The sequence below is a fragment of the Polyodon spathula genome, chromosome 21 (genome assembly GCF_017654505.1).
Source record: "Polyodon spathula isolate WHYD16114869_AA chromosome 21, ASM1765450v1, whole genome shotgun sequence".
NCBI classification, from domain to species: domain Eukaryota; kingdom Metazoa; phylum Chordata; class Actinopteri; order Acipenseriformes; family Polyodontidae; genus Polyodon; species Polyodon spathula.
The window spans coordinates 28,589,331-28,616,693 of record NC_054554.1 but is presented as its reverse complement, the minus strand read 5'-3'; the positions used below and the strand labels follow the sequence as shown (position 1 = coordinate 28,616,693).

Genomic DNA, 27,363 nt, shown 5'->3' with positions numbered 1-27,363 from the left:
ATACACCCTTTCTCGATACCATCCGCCTTGCTGAGAGAACTCATATTCAGCTCATTTTATTTCAGAGCCCCTGATGGAACTCTAGGTACAAACCTGAGTTCTGGAACAGTGGGGTGCAAAAGAGAGCAGAGAGACAGGGTTCTCTCCCAGCTGAACAAGACTGACTGAAAAAGCAATTGCTGCAAATAAGGCATGTAATTAGATTAAAGCCCTCGTCTGGAGCTGCTGCTGGAGCTCATCCCAAAACAGCCCAGGCCTGTCCAAGGAGTGGAGATCCCATTTGCATTTCTCTCCGCAGCCAGGCAATAACAAAAACAAAACTGTTTTCAATCTGCCAAGAGGGAATCGTATCCTTATTGTATTTCTCATGTCTTGGCTGACACTGGTGCGAATAAAGTCCAATAATACACAGCTGTACAATAATGCATGCATGGGTCCCCAGCCCAGATACCCCAGCCCCCACCCCTTCAGTAACCAATAACAACTTCTCACAGATTACATTTTTTAAGCATTATGTTTCTTCCAAACTGCATGCATTTGAAGCTGTCACAGCACATCATTTATAGAACCAGGATGGATACAATGTATCATTTAACTCTACAGTATTGTGATGCTTGCAATTTTGAATGCATTCAATAGTTTTAACAGCGAATGCCATTTACTTCTAAGAGAAAAAACTCGACATACTGCTATTGCAAGAAGAATAAAGTCCTTATCGCAAGTCCTGAAGCATAAGAATCATGCTTGCTCGCTTGCACTGGACCTTTTCATTCAGTCTTTTAAATGGTAGTGCAATGGAGAGAATGGAGTGCCACCTCACAATGGCAGTTTTGTCTGGGACAAATGACTTCTAGTTTTATATTCTGGTGAAGTATTTGCAAAGCATTCCACTCCCCATGTGGTAGTCAACAGAGACCTGAGGATGAATGGATATCCTTTCTGCTAGACCCAGGACACCTGCTACTAAACAGCTGTCTTGCATTCTTAGCACATGTCTGGCTGAAGTGGGGCCATCAGGTTGTTTGAGTGGACTTTTTTATCTACTAGAGACTGGCTTTTTAAGATTAAAACCTTTTTTTTTAATATAATTCATGTCCCGTTTTACAAACCTAAACAGCAATGCTGTAAAAAATTCATGCTCTGGCCATCAAAAGCTCATCTCTGAACAAGAAAATGAGTAGATCATAGGAAAAAAAACACAAACTGATCCCACTGAACAAGCTTGGTATGCTGCTGAGTATTTTTGTCTACAAAATGAAAAGAAGGGGCAGTTCAGAGTATGAATCTAATGCAACCAGAGGATAGGTTGTGTGACCGATACTTCAACTAAAATAATACCCAAGAGAGCTGAGATCACAGATATAGGAATCTGCTCTTAATAACAATACTTTGAAAACTCACATTGTACTTCAATTTTCATGACCATATGCTTAATAAAATAGTAGGTGGCCAAAAACATGAACAAGAAACTATTGCACACCTACCGATCAAACACATTTATTTTATATTTTATTTTGTGGGGAAGCTATAAAAAAAGGCTAACAAGATGCTTGGACACAATATGAAAAGTGTTGAATTTAAATCAAGGGAAGTAATGTTAAAACTGTACAATGCACTAGTAAGACCTCATCTTGAATATTGTGTGCAGTTCTGGTCACCTCGCTATAAAAAAGATATTGCTGCTCTAGAAAGAGTGCAAAGAAGAGCGACCAGAATTATTCCGGGCTTAAAAGGCATGTCATATGCAGACAGGCTAAAAGAATTGAATCTGTTCTGTCTTGAACAAAGAAGACTACGTGGCGACCTAATTCAAGCATTCAAAATTCTAAAAGGTATTGACAGTGTCGACCCAAGGGACTTTTTCAGCCTGAAAAAAGAAACAAGGACCAGGGGTCACAAGTGGAGATTAGACAAAGGGGCATTCAGAACAGAAAATAGGAGGCACTTTTTTTACACAGAGAATTGTGAGGGTCTGGAATCAACTCCCCAGTAATGTTGTTGAAGCTGACACCCTGGGATCCTTTAAGAAGCTGCTTGATGAGATTCTGGGATCAATAAGCTACTAACAACCAAACGAGCAAGATGGGCCGAATGGCCTCCTCTCATTTGTAAACTTTCTTATGTTCTTATGTTCTTATGTTCTTATACTGTATGGCAGCTGGAGTGTGTAATAAACCCATTGGGGTACATGACCTCACGGTAATATAGTAAGCTTTCATGACACTACATGTCATTCTAAATGGTTGTTGTTGATTTTTAAGTAAGGGGAATTCAGGGCATGCACAGTAAAAGGCAATGCAAACTCATGCTAATACAGCCATGTGTTTGGGAGCAGAGCACAGCCATGGTGGTCCCCTGACCTCACCAGTATTGTGGACTTTGCCCTGGGTGTATTGAACCAGAAGCTACATTGACTTTATTGTTTTTTCTCAAACAGTGAGTTCCGAATGCTAAAGAGCTGTCAAATGTGGAGAGAAGAGAAGAGAGAGAGAGAGAGAGAGAGAGAGAGAGAGAGAGAGAGAGAGAGAGAGAGAGAGAGAGAGAGAGAGAGAGAGAGCTGGAGAAACTGTAACCCAAAGAAAAATCCCTGAACGTTATATATTCAAATCAGAGTCTTCAATTCGAGCTCATGCATAAGAAAAAAGCAATGCTCTGGGGAACAAGTAAAAAGTAGGAAACAAAAGATGTTCATTGCAGTGCTCAACTGTTCCAGTAAGAAAGTTTAGTGCACCCACAGTCCCTAAAGCAGAATGGTAAGCCAGTAGTTTCTGTAGGTATATGATTTTTCATGGAACAGCTTTGAAACTAACATACTAACGTGGGTTTAAACTAAATGCACAGGAACAGGCTGACTTGCTTAGCAAGAATACTGTAAATAACCTTGCAGGCTACAGAATAGCTGCTTCTGCTGATCATACCGGAAACTCCTAGGACTCAGTCCAGTCTTTAATTGACCTTGTTAGCTGTAACTAATTACGTTCTGGCAGGCTTATTTATAAAGAGATTTCTGAGACCGATTTTCTGCGATTCTGTCATTCAGAGTAATGTGCCAACGTGCTTCATTTTAGTGCCGTACACCCTTGTTGGTTTTTAATGGCTTTTTAAAATGTTATTTTCATTTCTGTCATCTAGAAATGATCATCTACATTGTCTAAAAAAAACTTACTGTCATACATTGCTTTATAACCAGAGGCAATATCACACCGTGAACAAAGCTCTTTTTATACGCATCTTTTCTATTTGACTGTTTCAAATGTGCAAAAAAGCAACACAACGAATTTAAACAAAGCAAAGAGAATGGCCTCTCTGTACAGCTTGTGTATGTCATCACATAGACTGTAGTGATAATTAACTGCATTTCTATTGATATGCAAAGCAACAACATAGTTTAACTACTTTTGTAGCAAAGTCTTTAAAAACAGATCTGAGTACTTTTGAATAATTTATAAATAGGGATTAATTTGTAAAAAAAAGAAGGAGAAACATACCCAATAACAAACAAGATTTCTAACTTCAGAACTTGGAACCTGTAAGCAGTCTTAAGTTGTGTCTTGCTTGTTATAGAATTGTTGTTCTGTTCTTTCAGATTAAAATTGTGCTCACAACAATTTGGAGTAAATGAATAGCTTTGAGAACAGCTCTTATGTCTTTTCGTGTACTGGTAAAGATTCCTGGAGCGGTCCAACTTCACACTTCCAGCCGTCAATATGGGATTTAAGCAAACAACTAAATGACTTTTCAACATCAATAAAACAGCTGCGATGAACATATTCTATTTGAACTATACTGTCTCATTCTCCAGCATGGAAGGGAAACTTGGATTTCCATCAGAAAAAGAGACTTTATGTTGTACTAAAAGTACTTAAGATCAATTTCTTATAACATGCGTTCCTAGGTAAGATACAGGCACTGTTTTGATGAGCAGGCAATAAAAGCTACAATAACACTTTGATCTTGACCGGTTTCATCACGCTCAGATTTTTCCACTTGGCCTGCCTAGAAGAAGCCCATGCACAATCAAGGTATTTATACTACAATTAGAAGTGGGCATTGTGAAGAGGACTCCAGACCTTGAGTCAGGCTGAGAAGTGACCGTGGGAAATCCCCCCTTGTTCCAGAACCTATGAGTGATTCATTTGCTAATTCTCTCATCAATGCTGCAGTGTTTCTCAGTACAATTTAAGGCAGAGCGATTATTTGCTGCACTTGTGGCACAACGGGATAAAGCCAACCCCATTCGAACTGAGAAGCCCTCACATACACATAGGACTGGTTATTTCTCTGACAGGGAAACCACGTGTTTGTGCGAGTTTGTGCACCCACACCAAAGGGAACAGACACACACTGCTCTCTAAATTTAGTTACTCCATTGACGATAAAATTTCACACTCCAAAACTAGCCTTTTAAATAGGTGCAGAAAACACCCTGCTATGTTCCTGGAATGATGTCAGTGTATAAACAAGGAGTATTTAAAGACAAAGGCAAATACAGGAAGCATCTTCACAATGAAGCGCTGTGTGGAATAATAAAATCATTGGTTGAGGTCACTCTCCACACCCCACACCCCACCCTCATATTAGTAGAATTGAAATCCCGAACAGCTGCACTTGTTTTGGATATTTTTCCATTCATTAGTAGGGTAGTATGCATGGAATTCTCTCTTCTATGTTGAAGTCACGTTAAAAGAGACCATGTCCATGAAACCTGTTGTTGTGGTGCAGTATGTAGGCGACTATGTCACCCAGTAAGCAGCACACAAACCGATTTCCTAAGAGAACTGTTTGACTTGCACGGCTTTGGTTATTAAACTTTTTGTCAGGGTGTATTAGAGAATGAGACATGCCTACTCTGTTTGATTACGGAGGTGTTGAATGTTCAACTGCGACTTGTAGAAGGTTTCCCTCAAAACAATACAGAGCTTCTTTGTGGACCATTCTACATTTCACGGTCAATGCAAACCCTGCAGTGTCTCATTAGATTTTGTCTGAAAGAGGAAGGTGTTAAAAAAAATAAGGAAGCTGGCTGTACAGAGATCCAGAGGACAGCCGTCTTATTTGGAGGAGTTTAGTGTTGAAAATGTCCCTTAAGATAAATACCTTCTGTTAGTCATTTAAATACAAGCTGTGTGCAAGCTCCTGAAAGACAACACAAAACGGACAGCCATTTCTTCACCTGAGCTTCTCTGTGTTCTTGCAACCAGATTTTAATAAGCAATTCATTTCAGAGTAATTCATCTGCAAACATGCCAGGCTCAATAGGCTCGCTACTAAATTAACATGATAAAAACAAGCAATTTAATACGATTTCCTAGCTAAAAAAAACCTATCCAGTGACGTTATTGTGTAGGTGTCTAAGAAAAACATATTACCTGGCTAAAGTTAGACCTTACTGCTAGGTATCCCATTACTAGAACAAGAACACCTGATAAATTAACAACGGAAAATTGAAAGCACTACTTTTTACGTTATATTGGTTGATGAACTGCCACGCAACTCAAAGCATTCGAACTCTAACAGAATACTATCATTGCATCACCACCCCTTGTCTGCAAAAAAATCAGGACTTTACTGTAATTGAACAGTTTCACTTATTTTAACACAGGTAACCATAACATCAATAGAAAAGCCTCAAACTAAACAGCAGGTGCCTCTTCTCAGTACCATGCGTGTCTGGTGTTTCGAGGCAGCTCATTGCCCTCTAGCCTCACCCAGCTTGCTGGCCAGGATGGGATTGTTTTGGACCGTGTCTCAGCAGATGTTGATGTCTAATTTGTTAAGCTGTCAGCAGAACACCGATAAGTGAAGCGACCAGAAAGAGAATATCTGCTCCTTCAGTTCAACAGTAAGAGACTAGACCTGTTTAACTAAAGACCTGGGTTCACTTTTTGCAGAATAGGTTTTTCCTTTTAAAACCTTTCCAAAAGACCAGGTTTTGCCTCTTAAAAACATTAAACGTCATTCTTTCATGGTAAGCAGTGGGAGAAATCTGTAGTGATTTTCAATGTTTTTTCCAATGCTTTTGGAAATGAGGCAGTGATGATATGATACTTAATGAATGGTTTCAGAAATATTGCATCTGAAATGTGCCATCAAGTATTTTAAATGCATTGTCAACCCAAGTCATTTTGCACTAGGAAATGTAACTTGGGCATTTCCTGAAGTAGTTTTTCATTCTGCCTGATTGACAGGAACCAAAACCATATATTTGGCATACCAGTGGCATACCAGTGGCATACCAGTGCCACTGCGACTCTGTTAGATGGATTAATTGGGTGAAAGAAAGAGAATAAAAGATTAAATATCAGAGGCCAGAAATAATTGATTTTGAATTTATTCTCCGTGCCAGTTGGGAAATTACTGTAAGCATTGTCTCTTGGCTCTACTGAACAGCATATTAAAGAAACAAGATGTTTTTTGGTGTATATTTTACATACGGTGTGTATGATTCACATATTAATAATATGGCTACACGGTACATACGGGAACCTGTATTTTACTGTATATAAATATGTTAAACAGGTATGTTAGGGGAACTAGTTGTAACATTGATTTTTTTTACTGATTTGTCTTACCAGCAGTGTTTGTTCTGTGGCTACTCATACAGCAGAACGATTCTAGGACTCCATTGTCTTACCTCCAGGTTCCTCTGTGCTGCTGGCAGGGGTGGTGGGAGGAGCAACTGGAATCTCTAATTTGAGGGAAAGAAAGTGTGAGCGCACACAAAGAGAAAAGAGAGGTTTTGTTTTTTAAACTTCATGTTATGCATGTGCCATATTCATAAAATATTAATGCACCAGCAAGTACATGTAGCAAAATGTACAATGTATGCAACAGTGTGCTGATATTTTATTTGCTATATGTACATTTATGCTTATATGGTACATTGACTATTACCCCATATTCTTACATTTAATAAAAGTACCAAGAATTCTCCTTTGCTTCTCTGAGCTGTTTTAAAGTGTGTGCCAAGGCTGATTGACTGTGATTCAATTTATTATAATGGGAATTATATTCTATTGTTCCCTATTAAAACAAATATTTTTATTTCTGGCACATATTAGGTTTCTTCTCCAGGGATATATTAGACGTTAATCTTCCTTGTTTTCTCAGGTGTCTTGTTAGTTATGTCTACACAACACAAACAAATTGGCCTGCAGTTTCAGCCAAAAGACTTGATTCTTTCAGCCCTTCCCCTTCATTGTATTGTCAGTGTCGGGAAGTTGACATGCATGGAGGAGCCCTTTCATCTCAACAAGAACAAGGACTGCAACACATTATCATGCTGCTTTGTCAGACAGGCCTGCAATGCAAGGTAAGGAGCAAGGCAGGTAAGCAGGCAGTAACAGGGAGCAACATAGGAGAAAAAACTGAGACATCACAGGCCAGCATAGGTAGCTCATGCAAAGGTGAGGGTGTTTTAAAACAAAAAGAATCAAGTCTTGTACTGAAGCTCTGGTGTTTTAGATACCCTTGGACAGGAAGCCAGGTTGCAAATGCAAGCCCCAGACTGCTCAGTGCTTAAAGGCTGCATGTGAAGGAGCGCAGGGAAAGGTGCATGCTTATTCCAAAGAAATCAAAAGGACAGCTTCCCAGAGGCAACATGCTATGGGTGTATTTGTAATTGTTAAATGAACTAAGAATGCTTTTTTTATTCATGAATTCAATTCAGCCCTCTGTATTCTTCTAAAGAAAGTGAGCTGCCTGGTATGATGACATGGGTTATCTATAGGTTGAGTAGAGAGCGCTGCCAAGTCTTTGGTTGCCACTGCTTAATAAAATCAGTGAGCATTTCTTCCCTAATAAAAAAAGGTCAACAGACTCATGCGATTATAATAGCTTGTGTTTTATTGGCTCTCACGCACATTGGCACACAGTCCTATGGGATCAAAGCTCTCAAGCTGTGTGCCAGGTGACATCATATCTCAAAGAGTAGGAACAGTAAACAACCCGTCTTGTCATCTCGGATATTCTGATATACATTTATTAAGTTTGGTAACATGAGTATGTCAAGCCAGATTTATCAAGTATGGTTTGAGTCTATACTGGTTGAAATCTATCTTGACCTGGAAACTACTTCAAAAGTAAACTGTAACAATGTAACCGAAAAATGTCAAATAGAAAACTAAATATCTTGAGGTTTGTACACCTAGTCTAAACTTCAAGTAAATAGGGCTCCCCTACTCAGTATGTTATTTATTCTTTTGTTTCTCACCAACTATCTATTTTCAAATGATCTCTAGTGTGTGTTAATAATATATGATCTCGATGTCCAAACTGTTTTTTCACCAAAGAGATACTCGTGTAACCCAACGAAAGCAGATCAATGCAGGCTCACTGCAAGGCACAAAACGAGATGCAAACATTCCACGTACTTATGCAGGGGGCAATGGGGGAGCGGCTTTGCTGGTAGCCTTTTGCACATCGGTTGCATGTGATCCCGGTCACGCCATCTTTACAGGGACATTGGCCCGTGGTTTGGTTGCAGGTTTTGCCAGCTGCACCCACAGGATGACAATCGCATGCTGCGAGGAACAGACAAGAAAAGAGGTGTAAGAGAAACAGAAGCAACAACAAATACAATAGTGAGACAAGAGTCCAGAAAGGAGAGGGGGAGCTGGCCACAGCGTGACAGGGCTTACTTACAACAGGAGGAGGCTGGACTAGAACAGGGAAGAAAATCATCGCCAGCTGCAAAAATATCCAGCAGCGTTAGAACACTTACAGTGAGAGAGGCTATATAGCAAGCATTTAGGCATCTCACATCACACTGTTATCAAAGATTGAAAAAAATATATGGACAATACTATATGAAGAACATACAATATTCAGTTTTTGGACTTCACAGCAGGCAATCTCAAGTTATTTTCTGAAATGACACAAGCCATAACCATTCAGTATATTAGCACTTCACAATATTGTTTTCAATGCAGCGTCTATGTTTTGGTTATAAAGCTAATATTCCATGAAATGTTGCTGCCCACACCAATAAGCATTACATGTAGGGTAACATATGCTATATATTTAAACAATTCACTAAACTGCTGTAATGAAATTTGAATTTTTAAACTTTTTTTGGGGAGAGGTGGGGTTAATAGTTGGAAGATTGCATTTTTGGACAGACATGAATAACTACATCCATAAATTAATGTGAAATCCTAAGTGATTTTTTTTTTTTTTTTCATTTTGGTATAAATGTAAGCATATGTTAAATAGCTGATGTGTTCTCTGCAGTGTAAATGAAGCGTCAATCTTAAAAACAAAGTGGAAACCATAAAGATTTGTATGATATTGTTTTAGTAGTATATATATATTTATATATATATATATATATATATATATATATATATATATATATATATATATATATATATATATATACTGTAAACGTGTCGTTGTTTAGCTTGAGAAGCAGTTTTAGTTTTGATGAAAAGGTCTACCTGGCTGACGGATACTGTGTGTCCCAACAATTAAGATTATTCTGTCTTTGTGCAAAGCTGCCATAGAAAAGAATGTGCGTACAATTGAGTTCCCTTATTTATCTTGTTGTATCAGCTTGCACTTAGTCCAGACAGACTTCGTTACAATTAAACAGGGTGGAGGGGGTAGGGGCGGACACACCGCCCAGAAAGCACTGTTCAAATTGAAAACAGCAACACTGAAAAAAATGAAAATGAAAATACCACTTCATTTTGTCGTCGGGTTAATTTTGCTTCTCATCTTCTGACCTTGTTCTAAAAGAAGAATCCAGCAACTTTCCGTTCTAACTAATGTGTTGCCAAGTCAGTGCTGCAGGGTGGTCACCCATAGATTTTAGTTTTGTTTTGCTTTTCTAAATTGATGCAGCTGTCATTAGACTTCCACAGCCACTGGAAATGCGAAGTCACAGCTGCAAAGGACAAATTCATTCAGGCCTATGGCTCGGCTCTGTGTCTTGTCAGTTGCCACTCTTAAATCCTATAAGGGATAATTCAAGTATTATACAATGTCAAGGCCTAACTGATCATGCTGCTTCAGTTCCACAGGGTTTGCAAGCCCCAGCCACACAGAGCTGCAACCTATTTCGTGAAGAATGTCCTTTGAAGTTTTGAAAACATAAAAGAGCTATATAACTGTCAGCCTTAAGGTTTTGATTCCAAAAGGGGCTCCTAGCTTAAGAAGGGACATGAACAAAAACAATGGCAAAAATATGAATCATGGTTGGGATTACATTTTAGTTATGGAGATCCTTATTTATTTATTTATTTTTTAGGGGTAACAAATACATGTAATGAAAGTGAATCATTCACAGTACATTATTGCTGCTTTAAAGCTTTTAAAAATATATATCAGAATTAAAGTTGAATCAAAGTCTGTGATATATTTATGTATTTTTTAACAAACAAAAAAAAAAAACGATATTGAAATATATATTGTACTGTCTGTGTTTGTAACACCAGTAGGTGTACAATATGAGGCGCTTATTTGAAGTTTAAACATGACAAGCAGTCTACTTTTGTATTTATTGCCAGTACTATTTTGAAGCCTCATTAATGCCTATGTACAGAATTGAAACTGTTTGAACAAGGCTTTAAGCTAATGTGTCATTTCTAAAGGCCTGTCCGGTAAGTTACAATACACTTAAGAAAGTAAGCAGCGATAAACACCTTTGAGTAATAGCTGGGCAGGCTGCTTTAAACTTGCCAATAAATCAAGGTGTCGTGGAGCATGGGGAATGGGGGGGCTTTGGGGGAGGGGTGTATTTATGAGCTCCGCTGCTAATTGGCTGATTGTAGCCACTGCTGAGGCACTAGCCCAAAAGCAGGAAGGATTTAAAGTGGCTGTCCACTTAGCCCTTAAGTGGCCATACTTCAAAACCCAATTAGATCACGATTGCAGATATGAGAGCAGCAAACCTTATTGTTCACCCTGCGCGTCTCGGCTGTGGGTCGTTAATGAGAAATATTTACACGCTCACCACTTTGAGCAATTGCCCCTTTGGCTTGTGTTTATTGTAAATAAGTGATGGTGTTTGATGCCCTGAAGTTTCGCCCCCGTCTAATTGGGCAGTTGCTGGTCCTTTTTAATTCATAAAATAAATCTAAACAAGAACGAAAGAAAACAAAGATTTACAGTTCTAACCAGAATATGCTATTAACGGTTCATAAAATCCCACTGTGACAATGGGAGACATGTAACTAAAGAAGCGTAGAGCCTCAGTCTATTAAAATATCCTCGTTTTCCAGCCAGCCCTTCTATTGTTTGCTAGGATTTTAGAAATACATTATATTTTATAGCAATAGGATGGCTTTAAATAACAACCGAAATGGGCCTACTGTACTGAAGACATCCAGAATATCCTTTCAGTAAAATTCCTGAACTTTTCGTCTCAAGCCAATTCCTTATGAGATTACATTTTTAAAACAAAACAAACACAGTGATCCAACATTTAAGCTTAGGGCGCAATTCGATTGCTTACATTTGCTGGTAAAAAAGCTTTTTGGGGAAATTATAAGTTCATGCAATCGTGCAGATGTGGAGCAATTACTGGTATAATCCAAACAAATGTGGTTTACCTTATATTTATAATTGAACTAAACTAGCTACTTGAATTTTAAAACAGTTTGTATTACAGGGACAGACCACCAAGAGTCTAAGCAAGTGTTGCTATAAAAATAAAAAGGTTATAATTTTACATAGTTCTATAATAATAATAATAATAATAATAATAATAATAATAATAATAATAATAATAATAATAATAATAATAATGCCTCAATTGTTTGTCATTTGGTTTATATTGTTTCTAAAGTGCTAAAGTGCACTGACCAATTTTTCCCACTTAGCAACAGTTTTACTGCATAGCTTGGTAAATGTTTTAAACTTGGATAAGTGCAGCTTTATGGTATGTCATTAGGTGTGGATAAATTTGTTGAAATACATGTTTGCAGTTGTCTGTTCCTAGTCTCCAAGTGCAGTATTCTTACAGAGTGTTGTTTCATATAAAACTTTATATGTGGTAGAAATGTTTAAAACAAATTAAGAGATCAAGACCTCCTTGTCCCTTCTAATTCACTGAGCAGACTGCATTCCAAATATAGTACTGAAAAATGTTGGAATTGGCAAGAAATTTGTAAGCGCACTCATGCTTCATATCATTTGTCACCTTTCTGGTAACAGCACCAGGCTCTGTATTGGAGCTCTGTTTTGTTGTAATCGAATACTATAGAAAAACTTGGGCAATGTTTGCTTATAATTACAGTAAGGCTTTAACTCTGGCAAATTTCAGGATTAAATTTTACAAAACTGCTTAGGTAAGCTGCTGGATGTATAAATTATGATGAAATCTGTTTATACTTTCATTTAGTGTGAAGTAACATTGGATTCAGAGGAGTCATATTGAATTAAGAAAGGAAGTCCCAATCGCGTAAGGAAATTCACTTTTATTTTCCATTTTCTACACTAATGCTTGGTGCCAAGCATTGAAACTGTAGCCTAGAGTTTGGTGTGTGGATGGTTATAGAAACAGCTGTAATCTTTTTATCATTTTACATTTTTATTCCTGTAAAAGCACCCAAGAACGGTTACAATGGATGCTGCTGTTGCCCAGTGTAATGTAAGCAGCTCTAAAGGGCTTTTCACACGTCTCCATTTCATTTTAGCCCTTCTTCAACTTTAAAATCCACCAACAAGCCATTCACGGTTTCACTTTAATTATACATGTAAATCAAACTCTGTATGACTTACTCATTCATGAGATACATCGCTGGTGTGCAGTGAGCCGAGGACACCCTCGCCAACCTAGCCCTCCCTCCCCCCTGGTGGTGCTCGGCCAATTGGATACTGCCGTCCTTGGTTGGCAAAGGAATAACCTGGACTCGGCAACTTCCAGGCTATAGGGTGCATCCTGCACTCCATCTTGGGAGCCCTGGTTTTAGAGCTTTTAACTTCATCTCATCTCACTGACAGGGGACTGGACAGACACACCTGCTCATGATAACACTGTTCTTATGATGAAAAGGGTTTATCATTAACTAAAGTTTACTTCATTCAAATCGAATTGTAATTCAGTTGAGCCGTTACTATGACATGAATTGTTAATAACAGCAATAAACCTGTTCTGAATGGTTTCCTATGCTGGTTGCTCCTTCAAATTCTAATTATTGCAACTTCTCTCCTGCTCAGTTCATGAAATGCACGGGATGATCAATGTGCTTGCTGTCAACATGTACAAACAACGGTGTGGCAATATCCTAATTTAATGGCATTACCAACCCATTAAAACACTGCCCTCACTCTCGAAACAAGACATGCTGCTGAAGGTCTGTCTTTCATATTATACTGATTGCACATGATAATTACATTGAGCATGGCAGAGCTTCTAATTGTGATTACCGCTCTGTTTATTGACCCTTTCTCTCTTATTAGTCAAACCTCATTCCCAATTCACCAGGAAGCTCAGTAGTTCAGCCAAGGAGCCATGTGCCTCAATCAATCCCCAGTGGTGTAGAAATAAGGTACCGGTATATGTTTAAGAAAATACAGATTTTCTTAAATGAGAATTATTTTAAGAATTAATATTTTATTAGTATACTGAACTTATAGTAACACATATAATAGGTAATGCATTTGTCTAATTTCTACAAGTATTTTTACAAAGCTTTGTTTTTGTTTGCTCCACAGTCGTATTCGATGCACCCTTGCTGTTGCCTTCGTCAGCATTATAAGTCTTCTTAAAGAAGTTCCTAATGCTCTTTTCATTGCATTAAGATGACTACTAACTGAATCAGACAGTTGTGTGGGAGATGTGAGTCATTTGACTCAGCTAGACTATTATGTGCGCTCCAGCTAGACTACGTCACTGCTCATTCCTGAATGAAGGAATCTGGCGGAGCTGTCCAGTCTCATAGCCCTATCCAATTCAACCAAACAGGTGCTAATGAAAACCAACCTGCGATCCCTCTTTGAAGCTCTGAGATAAATGACATGAGTAATAAAAGCGACGGTTGACGCAAGCGATCTTCCAAAAAAAAAAGCCTGCAAAGAAAGTTATGCAATAAAGATCAAAACTGAAATTGAAATGAAAAAAATGAACAGTTCCACATCATGATGTAAAGGAGGAGGACGAGCTGTCCACATACCTTTGCATGCCTTCCTGTGGGAGATGGGCTTGGACATGTCCCGGTAGTAGCCCTCTTTGCAGTAGTGGCAGTGACGTCCAGCTGTGTTGTGACGGCAGTTGAGACAGACCCCGCCACTCTTTCTCCCAGACAGTTTGAAAAGCTCCATGTTGAACCTGCACCTGCGGGCATGCAGGTTACAATTGCAGGCTGCCAATGAAAAAAAAAAACTTTTAGGAATAGGAAGACCTAGATATAAAACCATCTAATCAGTACTACTACATTTGGACTGTTTGAAGATAAAGGACTGTTTCTTTATAGTTAAATAATGCACAGCATTTAACGCCTGTCAGCTTTGGAAATAAAGATAATACCTTCAATGAAGTCTCTTACGACACTGTTATTACACTGTAATTGCATGTGTTGCTACATAATTAGTGCATTGTAAATACACAACTTCATGTGCAAGTGCAGTGTAGTTGCAAAAGTTATTAGATGTGTTGTTCCACATTTTGTGTTTGTGTAATTACTTTGTAATTACTTAATGTAAAGTCTTACAACCTATTTAATTCTGCTAACCATCTTAAGGGAGAGCAAACCAAATGTTTTAAAACCAATTTGTGGATTCACTGCCACAGGCAGAGGTACATTGATCAAGAGGAGGGAGCAATTGGTATAGGGGGCTTGCAATGAAGCTGCTGTACTAGTTATAAGGATGTCCAGGGAGGTCTATCCAGTCGTTCTTAAAAGCATTGATAACATATTTTAGAATAGCAAGGGTTGAATTGAACAACCAAATCTCTCTATCTCCACAAACTAGGTCAACAGTCAAAAGCACAAGTATTGTGTGTGTGTGTGTGTGTCTGTGTGTGTGTACTTTAAGAATTCCAAACAAATCCCTCTCATGTTCCAAAGACATATCACCGGTGTTTAATTGCTGGATAGAGTCTCTATCTCCGAGATTAATTAATATGGTTAATTATGGTTAGTCATGATCCATTCGTGTGGAGGCATGTTTGCCATCATTAAAATATTCCTTGAAACAAATCAATCAGATGTTCGTGCATTATTCACTGCAGGCTCCGGGGTAAACTTATAGAATATGATTTAAAGGGCTGCTGGAAAAGGAGAAACTTAAACACGTTGGCCCAACGTTTCTGTTTTTACAGCTTTAAGAATACTGCTGTCAGGCTTAACAACTGTATTCACTGTGGGCAGTGCTACCAATAACATCAATCTTCAGCTCCTAACAGGCACTGTGTGCTGAAGGCACAACACGCAAGACAAAACATCAATGGATAGTCTTGGAAACTGGTAATAATCTCAACCCAGACTTAAGGTGCTGTGGTTTATATTAAAGGGTGCTAATTAAATATGTCTGTCTTTTTTCACTGTTATATATTTTGCTGGCAATGAAAAACATATATCCAAAACATATTTGGAATAATTTCATGTCTGTGAATGATGCAAAACAATTACATCACCGCCACACATGGTGTTCCAAGATTTCATTACAAAACAATAGGGGAATATAAGACACTGAATAAAAAAAAAAAAAAAAAAAAAAAACATTTTAAAAAGCCTGCTCGTTATTTTGCAATTTGATTCACTTGGTCTCCAAGCATTCAGGGGTTAAAGCCATGCTCTCAAATTAATTTGGTATCTGGTTATTGGAGAAGGCAACATCTGGCAACCGTTATTCTCCTCATGTACCCTCACCACAATGAAAACTGCACCTGCCAATATGACTGTTCTGTTATACAGCAGAAGGAACCCTAGAGACTTGCATTGAGCAGATCACTTTTACTCAATAAGCGGCAGCAGCAGAGCTCCACTCTGAGCTTGTGTGTGCTTAGGGAAGAAACTTGTCAGGCACCCAGTGAGACCAGGTGGACACTTTAAGACTATAACTGTACACCAAAAAAAGACTTCCATCTTTGGGATCGCATTATATGATGGATGTTTCTAGTATGTTGTAGTAGCCCTTTGGTTAGTGCATCTACCTGCAATGTGTCCAAAGTGCTGCCCTGTAACTACTTTAAATGGCAACTCATGCAAAGGCATTTATTATTTATAAAAATGTGCTGCCCACTGCTATTCCTGCAGCTTCTCGGACATGCAGTTTTCATTTCTCTAGCTCCATTGTATACCTCACATCCTTCTTTTTTATTAGGTGTGGTGAAACGTCTCCTCTCCCTAATTTTTTCCTGTCAGTAAATGCAGACGGATTGGGGTGCTGGTAAGACAAGCCCATATTTTTCCATATTTTTCCACCTTTGAGACTGTTGGGATAAGCCCCTACAGATAAGGTCAGCCTGTTTGAAGTTGGGAGACAATGGCTGTTTCCATCGGGGGAGCCCGGGACCCAGAGCACTCCAGGAACACAGTAACATGTTCTTAACACCTGCTGGGTGTTTTGTAACAGAGTAGCAGGTGTACAGGCTTCAGAGTGCATGCTTTTCAACGAGGATCCAGACAAGAAGGTACTTAACTTGAACATGAAGCGCAGGGTTACAAACATATTCAAAAGGTAACAAAGAACCCTTCCTCCCTTTTCACTTTTCTTCAATGTGATAACATATATTTAGTAAAATAGTTCCATTGAAATGCACTGATACTGTGTGGTATGATATCATCCTAGGGTTACAATTTTAATTATGGTACCATTATCCCTATAACGGCTCTTTAAAAAAAAAAAAATAATAATAATAATAATTTTTAAAAAAGTACCATTTTACAAAATTGAATTATAATTTTATGCAGTGTTGTTGCCATTAATCTGAGATAGCAAACTCCAATAGGAAGCTACACTGTGAAGCCCAGTCTCTCTTCTGAAACAGCAACATTTAATTTGCTCAGCAAGTGGGCTGATGGGATGATTACATCCTGGGGCTGGCTCTGACCCCAAAGGCAGGACCCAACAGGGAGACCTAATCTGTCAAGCTGCGGTTTGTGTTTCAGAATAGCTGAGAGCGGCGGAGTATCCATATGGGGAAAGGCATGCAATGGGATTTAAAAGCTTTACACTGTTAACATGATAGAAACAGAGGGCATTCTAACACATTGAGTTCAATTCAATGGAACTAAACAGGGTCAGACTTTCTATTGTATTCTCACAAAAGTCAAACAAATTGAAGGGCACGGGAGTCTCTTCACTGTACTTCTGTCTGAAAACAATATGTTAAACAGCACAAGAGAGTGTCCTGCTTGAATGAATTGATATGAGTCCCCTGCATGTATAGTTAAACCAAAACATTAACATATTATTATCATTTAAAAAAGGGGTTTTGGATGTTTAGAGATGACAATGGTATATTCTTATATAAAAGGTTTATATACATATAATATAGGCTATGTTTTTGTATGGAAAATCCCACTGCAGAATCTAAGGAGTATCAGGTTCCTTTATATTTTGGGAATGTGGAGCTGCTCCTATTACTTCTATTATTTTCTTATTATTCCCTATGATGAACGTATATTATCTCCAAAAAAACACTCCCATCCCAGAATTCTGCATTCCGCCTTTCTGAATGACCCCCTATCTTATCTCAAGCAGACAGCACTTGGTAGCTCTCCTAATTAACAAGCTAATTGTCCCGGAGTGGAGATGGTCAATGAAATGATAAGGCTGATGAAACCTCACACGTCACACTCCGCACAGCACAAAGCCTCCATTTCCAACAGTTGCTAAGATTTAACAGTACACATAAAAACATTCGCTTTCACAGCAGTTCTGGTGACATTAAGCCACTTGTATTGGTTATTTATCTTCCTTGATCCTGGTAAACGCTCAGCTGAAGTCAATTATCACTGTCTGCAGGCACAAGTATGTTAGTGCTGGCCAACAATTCACTTCTGACAGGCTAACAAGTTGCAGAGTTACGGGCATGGGTCTTATCTCATAGCACGAAGCACGGTGTAAACAGTCCTCACATATGGGAGTAAATTACCCTTCCTCTGAATTGCACTACCCCTTCTTTCAGTATGCTTCGGTAGACTTTGCAGCTAGTCTTGTTGAACATTGTATTGGTTTGTAAAATGTCGTACTGTCATGCTGAAGTATAGGTTTAGGAAAGCAAACTGGTACAGAATAAAAATAGTGAAGCAAAGACAAGCTTTACACATGCTTAAATGCATAGTATCTGCAAGATAAGCATGATGAACTGTACAATTGCTGTGACAATTTACCATGTTAAACATTTATAAGGGAACAGTACTGGGCAATACAATTCTGGTTTGGCTAAATCTCCCTAACTGTGACCAGGCTTCAATTCCCTGATCTCAGCAAATTAAATGTTTCATCAGCAGATCTTACCTACCTAAATATCTTCAAATAAATAAAATAAGCTGAAATGCAATACGCTGACATCAGATCTCTGTGAGGTCCCTGGAAGCAATGAGATTAGCTAAAATGCCCCTTCGACAGCATAAGAAACATTCCCTGTTCCTGCATTTTTTTAAATTCCAGATTGTAAAAAAAGGGGGTGCCAAGTGTCACATTTCAAAGAGTTAAGACAGTGAAGGGGGCTTTTTCATCAGCTTTGGGTAGTGAATCCATGTAACACCTTCAGGTATTCCAAACCCGCTCTCCTGACAGACTGAGCAGCGTATGCAAAGCATGCAGTGAAGAAAAGGACACCTGAAGCCCTGAGAGAGGCCTAAAGTCAGCAGGACATCACTACACCTCCTTGAAGTGAACCGTAGCACACTTGTCAAAGTCTGTTGTCTCTCTTGGTACCTTTGTGCACTCTGGGAATGGGGGTGGAGAAACACAAGCTCCCGAACACCACAGGGCAGGATAAATACCTTAGGGGTTTATTTAGTCCAGCAGTTCAGTGGCCCAGTTGCAGCTGGGTCTGACCCTGTTTGGTATAAGGAGGATGGAAGTTGTCCTGTGGCATGATTCAGAACAATTTTATCTTTAACTGCGGTAGCCAAGGGGTTACAGCCTGACGTGCGTTTCACTTGCTAAGTTACAGTAGGTTCATATTGTGGTTACTCCTCTGAATTTATACAACTTATTCTGGAAGTAAATAGTAACAAAACAAAGTGCAGAGTTAAACTGGGACTTTGCACATGTTTGTATTAGGCATCCATAAGCTTGAGACATATGTACAAAACAAACAAGTGAATGTGGAGACACACCGGTTGCATCTCTTATTTTTTACAAAGTTTATTGTAAATAGAGACAATATTTACTTTAAAGTTTGGAGTCTTGCTATCAGTAAGAAATTGCGATATGTTACAAAGTGTTGAAAGAAGAGATGAAACTGGGTTTTTCCCTTCAGTAGTTTCAATAAGCGTGCTCTCCACACGCATTGATAAAAGATCTGAACAAACCCAGGTAACACATTTCATAACACACCCCTAGTAAAAACCGAACTGAGAACAAGCCAATATTCAACATCAGGTAAAACCTTCACTTTAGAAAATAACGTAGCTGTACTTTCTATAAAACATATATATTTTTTTCAATTGTATCCGCTATTTCTGACCTCCGTGGATAATGCTGGCTGTTACTGTCAGCCCTTGCATAAGCCAAAGCAAACATCATTATCTCATGGAGATCTAGGAAAAAAAAAAAAAAATGGTCACATTCAAGAAACAATTGGGGGGGGGGGGGGGGGGGGGAATCTGCTGCAATATTTTTATGGCAGTATTGAATTTAATTGGCAGCGCCAAACAAAGTTCTTAGTTAAACAATAAAGGCCACTGATTTTCCCGTGAACAATTTACTGCAAACATGAAACAAAGACTAAATCTATTTTCAGGTCTGTCTCGTTATTCTGTACCTGCTGGTAGCCATGCTGTGTTCTCCTAATTGCTGAGCTAGAGTATCATGGTACTGTAGTATCTCAAGCCAAACGTATTTCTCACAATTAGCAGGAAAGGAAAGATCCCACAGTTCACCGATTCCTTTACTCAGCCAGCTTCCTGTTTGTAAAGCTGTAAAGGATACATTCTTAACAATGGAATTGAAAGCACTCACTGGGAGGTCTGACTCCAAGCATATAAAACTGGTAGTTTAGCTACAGAAGTGCTTCTCAAACCAATTTTAACTCACATAACAAAGCCTATGCCAGCAAGTGCCAGAATTAACCAGAGCTCAAGTTAAATTTATTGTGATGCAACATTGGCTCAGATACTCGAGGTGCTTGGGAACACCATAAACGATGCACTGTGGTTGGTTTAAAACTCCCCCTGCTCTGCTCTGCCCATCAGTAACTAACTAGCCATATCTCCCAGCAGAAACCCTGCCAAAACTGAGAGAGGCAGCAAATTGAACAGAAAATTGGGTTTTGGATCAAATCCATTCAAATGCTGAATCACGTTCAGGAGGTTCTGGTTTGCTGTTGATGCTTTGCAGGAGATGCACGCCTGAGAATTGGTGAAGAGAAAGCTTTTCACTCATTGAAAAAGGCTTTGTTTGGGGGTGCATAAATAAAAAGATGAATCTGTATACCAACCGTAGGCAGCCTTTGATCACTTAAACTCAAGAAGACAGAGCCCCCAAGAACAGGAAAGCACGTCTGCCATTAGGTGAATATTGTTTCTTATAAGAAACTAATACATTGACCACACTAGGGAAGTAGCAACTTTAAACATGATGCTCAGGCAACAATAACAACAGCAAATGAACACAGATGCAATGCCTCATTATAGGCGGGGAAGATCAACGCCGCCTTAATAATGCTTCAGTAAGTCAGAACAGATGTACAACAAAAAAAAAAAGACATTAAATTAACACATAGCAGCGAGCACGGGGGAAGGCAGCAGCGGGGCTGGTAGGTGACATAAGCCTGATACACACTCCTTGCAAAGGACCTGGCTCTTTTGTACAGCGGTATCTCTGCTATGCTTTAGAGCGAGAGGTTCCAGGTTTGCACCCCCTTCTCCGCCTGTGTGTGGACTGCCTTGCCCTGTGTGATGCGCCTGCCTGCCTTGACCTATATATATATATATAAACTGTCTTGGTTTTGACTGTGTATCTGCTGACCAAAAGAAGTTGTGAATGTGAAAACCAAACAAACAAGCACAGAAAAGGTGCTGAAAAGCACCTGCTCAAGTCCTGGGAACAGTGTTGAGAAGCTGCTGAGAGACGGGCTCCGAGAGACAGGCTCCGATCAGGCAATCGAAAAGGTGAGGGAGGCATAGCACCACTGCAAGGGGGGGGGGGGGGGGGGGGATGAGAGTTCATATCAGGATTATTTGATTATCGTATCACAGCCAATTAGTCCTACCACTTAGTTCCCTGCAGCACTCCAGACTGTTCTATATACCTCCTGCAATCAGTCTACTGGAGATATTTTACTTAACCCATACAACACTGCATCAAGGACAGTTTCATGTGGTTCATTTAATGAGATGAGCTGTTGTAAAGTGAATCCTGAAGTTAAATTCTAATAAATGATCGCCTTCTCATTTAATCCTAGTAATTTACAAAGAAAGTGTGTGTGTGGTGGTGGTGGAGGGGGGTCTTCAATGTACCGTATATAATGAATTCATACCCTCTTACTCGCCCACCAGGGGATTGGAATAGATGCTATTTCATGCAAGATATACATGTGACATAACTACAAAGGAACTTGGAATGAATGTGGGTAATTAAATCCACATTAATTAACAGGGCTGAAATCAAAATGTATAACTTCAGAACTCAGAGGAAGTACAGAAGATATTCAAGCCATTATTTTAAAGTGTTGCCTCACAGTGAGGTTTATGGGTTATGTGCCCAGCCTCTAACACTGGGCACACCTCATTCAAGTCATGAACGCCTTTCCCCTCTTCTTCCTTTTTCAAATTGTCCTGAGTCCCACAACAATAATCTTCAGTTTGAAAGCCCAATCAATGAATCAGTGCGAGAGAATGCATTTAATTTCTCTTGGTCAAAGCATTAGTGGATAAATATTGATTTTATAAGGCTGCGGCTCATCGCTGCCAAAGATTATAAACTAACAGAAGTGAAAAGGTTCTGGGAAATGTTTTATATTTAATCGTTCCACAGTTGTCCAAAGTGTTTTGTAATTGATCTTAATTCGGAAGTAGGTATTGTCAGATGTGTTGCTATAAATCTTGTCAATCCTATGAAATCGCCCCTCAAAAGTCGTTTTCCTTACAACAAATCATGGATGTTTGAGCTGAAGGGCCATCTTCCTGCAGTTGTGTCCTCATGAAGCCTAAGGAGGGGAAGTGTTTGGCTGGAGTTGCCTCACTTGATGCACACAACATGTTCTCCTTGACTCGATTAAAAATACTGATCCAGCGCCACGTCGCACGGGGTGTGGAGTTCACTTCTTTGGGATCACTTGGCTTGCCGTTGGTTTGTGCACAAGCTGTCCATTCTTTTTTTTTTACATTTTTGTTTTAGTTTTGCTGTTTGTGGATCTAAATGATTACCCAAGTGGTTAAAAGAAAGTACCCAGACTTGAAATTAAATATATAAAACTGGTCTCCTATGCAATTAAAACTGGTTGGAAGAGTTACACTGACAAGAATCCTAACAATACTACTGCTACTCTGTCTGCTATCTCAAGAGTTATCTGCAATTCGAATGCAATCACTTCTGAACTAACACATTTCATACCAAATGTGTAATAGAAATACTACTACTACTAATACTAATACTACTACTAATAATAATAATAATAATAATAATAATAATAATAATAATAATAATAATAATAATAATAATAATAATCCAAAAAAGGTTACATATTTTGTTTATTAATTAATTTGATTTAATTATCCATCTGCTGCAATGACAACCAAAACCAGCTTGTCTACCACAGCCGATCCCCCTCCCCATTTTAATCCTAATCAGAGTAATCAGATTTAGCCCTAAAAGCTCAAACCCCACCTCTTATCAGCCCAAGATACGTTTGGTTGGAAAGCATGTTAGATCTCTACTTAAGCCCCACTGTAGCGGGTGGCTGTATGAAGTGGAATGGATAAGGAACCCCATGCTGGGTTAGAACTAATCTGCACTTTCCCTTGTTAACAGTCCTCTCGTCATACTTAGCAACAGCAAAGGGATCCTGACGACTTCCCATTTCCCTCACTAATACCAGCCTAATAGCAACGCTGCCCTCCCATTACATCCCACCATGACTATCTGCTTTTCTAAAGGACAGCGTGTAAACCGCTATTATTAGCTATCGTTTACACTGCTGCAGCACCGTTGCCATGTGGCCAATTGAAAATACTCGCTGCTGGAACCCTTTACAGGATATCTCCTACTTCATTTGTGCATGGCCTCTGCCAATGTACTTCAAGCGTGTGAAATAGAAATAGAGGTGATCTCAGGGCTGAAACCAGAGTCGCAATGCAGCAGCTTTACTCCCTTCTCTGTTGATTTTGCCATTTCTTTCCTAGTAACACACACCCTGGCCCTGTCAGTGTGCGCTTGTATGAAATTTGGCAGCTACTCCAGTGCAGGGAAAGTTTCAGGGGCAAATAAATACTTATAAGAGTGTATGTTAGCACTTTGTGTAATTGTAATTTACGCTAATTCTGCTCGCTAGGCAAATAAGGCAGGAAAACATTGCCCCTATAAAATATCTAATTAAGATATTATCCTGTCGTATTAGTCACAAAGCAATCCTTCATAACACTGGGCTGTCTGGCAGTTTAGGAAAATAAATAACGCTTGAAGATTAAAATGTTGGCTTAACACTTTGGGCAGGGGATGTTTCCTTCCTAGTCCTCCTTCCTCAAGTCAGAAAGTCAAATCTCCACTGAGGGATTAAATGTATCGTTTGCTGTACATATCGGCTTTTTAAATGCAGTGTCACTTGATCTCTTTTACACCTTTCATGTTACAGCAACCATTCCAGCTATTAACTGCCAAGAAGCTGCGAGTCTTTGCGTGCATTTTCAAAGGAGCTGCCTTATTTCCAGGATAAATCCATGGCATGAAAATACAAGCTCAATAACTGACTGTAACAGGGTGATTTTACATACATGGGTCGTCTATGAATAATACTGAATCAGACACAGAGCAGTGGGTGTTGACACACAGCACAGGAATGCAGATTTAATACCAACAATGGTAATCCTAGTGCCTGATTTATAAAGAAAACAAAACAAAGCTAAAAATAAAAGTTTGCCACACAAATAGTGAGCACTAGTTCCATTAAAAGGAAAGAAACCTACGACACTATGCAAACCCTCTCTATTCTGTTTGGGATCAACATCCCCTAAACTGACCTATTTCTGGGCTCCCGGAGTCCCGACCTTCTCACAGTAACTCCAACCTATTTAAAAGCCCTTTTTCAAGCAACCTTGGCTGGGCAATGCCTTCACGAGCACGGTCTTGCAGTGGAAAGGTTTTGTGTAGTAGTACTCTCCATGGAGTGGAAGCTCTCCTCCTCGATGTCAACACAGCAAGATTTCGTCAGCACTCGTCTGTATGGCTATGACCATGCAGCTTCGAGCTGTGACGCAGGCACTTTTTGAGCTCCGTGCAGACTCCCCGGTCACAATTTGTTGCTTAGCAACACGTCTCCTGTTGCCAGTCCCTGCTGCTTCCATAAAAGCACACATGCACTCAAGAACCAGCCAGCGACAGGGTCTCCCTGTCACACTGATGTGTTTAAAAAAAATGTTTCTCTATTATTGAAACATGATTTATTATAGGCTATAGGGCGTCTCATCATAATAGAAAGGATTGTGCACGGCTTGTGTATTGAGGCTTTTCGCTTCTAAGTGAGACAAGAGCTCTTAAGAGACATCCAACACAAAGAGCATTATCTTATATAAAACTGTATTTTGTCCCTTTTCTTGGACAGAGCTTATCGTAGTTTATGTGGCAGCCTTTTAACTTTAATGAAGAACATCGCAGACTAAAGTCAGGGAACTGTCAATTACTCAAAGCCTGCCCTTCTTTACAGTTTGTTTTAGTTTCCAGTGTTTAGATCAGAGTGGTACACTGGATGTGGATCCAGTCGCATAAAATCTACAATAATCTGGATCGTGTCCAAGGAAACTTCCACAGACACTGACTCCAATGCATTAGCTTCTACTTCTACTGCTAAATGTAACGCCATCTGATTTTCAGCTGCTTTTGTTTGGTACCGAGACATGGGAAAAACATACAAAGTAAATAAGAGAACAGGCAAAGGTAAAATCTGATCTGCTTTATCTAAAACTGATTTCAAAATCAAGAGATTCAAATGTGACATTGAAGCTGAAGATCAGATTTGGTTTGATTCTTGGTCGTTTGTTTCTTTTTCTTGCTCGCATGCGTACTTTCCATTTTACAAGAATTAATGTGATTTGTATTTATTTGAAAGATTAGCATCTGCATTGCTACTCAATGATTTTACATCTGCAGCTCAATCTTTCTTGTTTTGTAAAGTAACAAAAATAAAAAATATGGCAAGGTTTTGACATTGTCCCATTCCACATTGGAAGCCTGAGTAATACAAGCAACCTATTTAGAACATGAAATATTGTCTTTTTTGGTAATCAGAGAAGAAACAAAAATGAAGTTCATCTTGGAAAGACTGGTCAGCCAGCTGGATAAAATCATCTCTGACCTGATCAAAGTTCTGGCTGCTGTATATTTTCAGAGAAAAAAAAAAAAAAAAAAGGGCTCCAAAAAAGGATCAGGAAGACCTCTGAGCCCCCCAAGTGGGGGCAGGGGCCTTGCTTCGTTTGCACCTCGTTACAGCACTGGACATGAGAGCTGATTGAGCAGGTGCAAAGCCTCTATCCACCCCACTCTGCTCTTCATTTACAGAGAGTGTGGCATGAAACTCGTGGAACCGCTCCTTCCTGCTGGAAACGTCATTAGCATGTTCCACCTTTCACTGTCCGTCAGGATTTAACGTCCCCGTTTGGCTTCAACAAGACGTCAATCTGATTTATTGGAAAGCAACTCCACCCCAACCGATTTCTCAATAAAATGTACAGAGCATGAAAAGGACTTCAGTTTGGGCAGGAAAGGGTGAGTGATGGAGTTCTGGAGCCTGTTAAACAAAGCACCAAGGAACAGAGAGCATGAACCAATAAACCAAAACACATTGGAAATCCATCGCAGGACCAGGGTACCAGTGGGTGCTATTTGTTCTAAATATACTGTGCAGCCATTGTCTGCTAATAAACTAAAATATAATAAATCTAATACATCAAGTTGTTATGAGAGTCATAAGGGGGTCCTCCTAGTCTAGTATTTATTTCGGGTTACACACAAAAGCAATGTCCTCTATGGAGAGTGTGACTAATTAACACATACAGTGCGGTTCACATTACGAATGAGGACTAATTAGTTTTAAAGTATTGACCAGTATTTAAAAAAAAATATTCAGAATATGACAAGTAGCTTCTTTCTCAGCCTCTGTACAGAACTTCCAAGAATACTGCAAATAGATATCTCAGTTGTCAGGATCGATGGTTAAGGAGGCACTGTTTGAAGGCTTTTAAAGAAAAATAAATCTGCCCTAAAAATCTCCAGCATTCAATACTCTTGGGCTCCAGTAGGCTTCCATCCAAATATCTTTTGTTAAATAAAGGCGTTTTTTTGACTTACTGCCATACATCTAACATGGTCTCTCCCGTTGAGCAGAGAGACCAGAAAGGAAGAGTGTAAACTGTAAATTAGAATCACTCTGTGCAGATTTTTTTCTTTTTGATGTGCTTACAGGCCCTCCCGCCCATATGGCCGGTATTAACCATGCAGCATTCTCCTGCTCGGAGAATCTCCTTCCAGTGGTAAAAGGTTTTCTCTTCAATTCAAATCTCAGGTTGAGAGTTGTGTTCCTACTGGGCAGTGCGGTTACCGTAACCTGCTGGACTTTGTTCAGCTTGCTTTTTCCTCACACAACTGAGGATAGCAATCTCCCAGACCCGCCCCTTGCAGATACCTATCTTGCCCACAACTGTGGTTTGCTATCAAGCTTCTATAAAGCGAATGTTTCCTTAACAAAGCTGGTTTCCTTCACAAATGGTGGGGAAAAAAACAAAAAAACAACAATCTAATCATTAGCAACGTGTTATAAAACTGCAGGAAGGCGTGTGAAGCTCTTGTTTTCATTTAAGAGGCCTAAAGTTTGGCTTTAACAAGACTTGGTTCGTATCGCTATTCAAGGGGCTACATATACTGTAGATCTGTGTATGAAGAGAGCAGTACTTATTTTTGTATCTATGTGCATTTATAATTATACATTATAGGAGAGCAACAGCAGCATAAGGTGCAGTGAGGAAAATATTTCAAAAGTATATTTTAAGTGTATATTTATAGATGGGATATAATCACTTATTATAGATC

General features: G+C 39.2%; 1 protein-coding gene across 2 annotated transcripts in view; it reads right to left on the bottom strand.

The window, feature by feature from the left end:
• LOC121296345 (netrin-1-like) overlaps positions 1 to 27,363 on the bottom strand; it is a 67,180-nt gene that overhangs the window by 19,528 nt on the left and 20,289 nt on the right. For both annotated transcript variants that reach the window (XM_041221798.1, XM_041221797.1), the window contains exons 3-5: positions 14,118 to 14,306; positions 8,373 to 8,522; positions 6,635 to 6,688 (exon numbers count right to left, since the gene is read on the bottom strand). In XM_041221798.1, the coding sequence (XP_041077732.1) occupies positions 6,635 to 6,688; positions 8,373 to 8,522; positions 14,118 to 14,306 (393 nt within the window). The remainder of the gene's footprint in view (positions 1 to 6,634; positions 6,689 to 8,372; positions 8,523 to 14,117; positions 14,307 to 27,363) is intronic.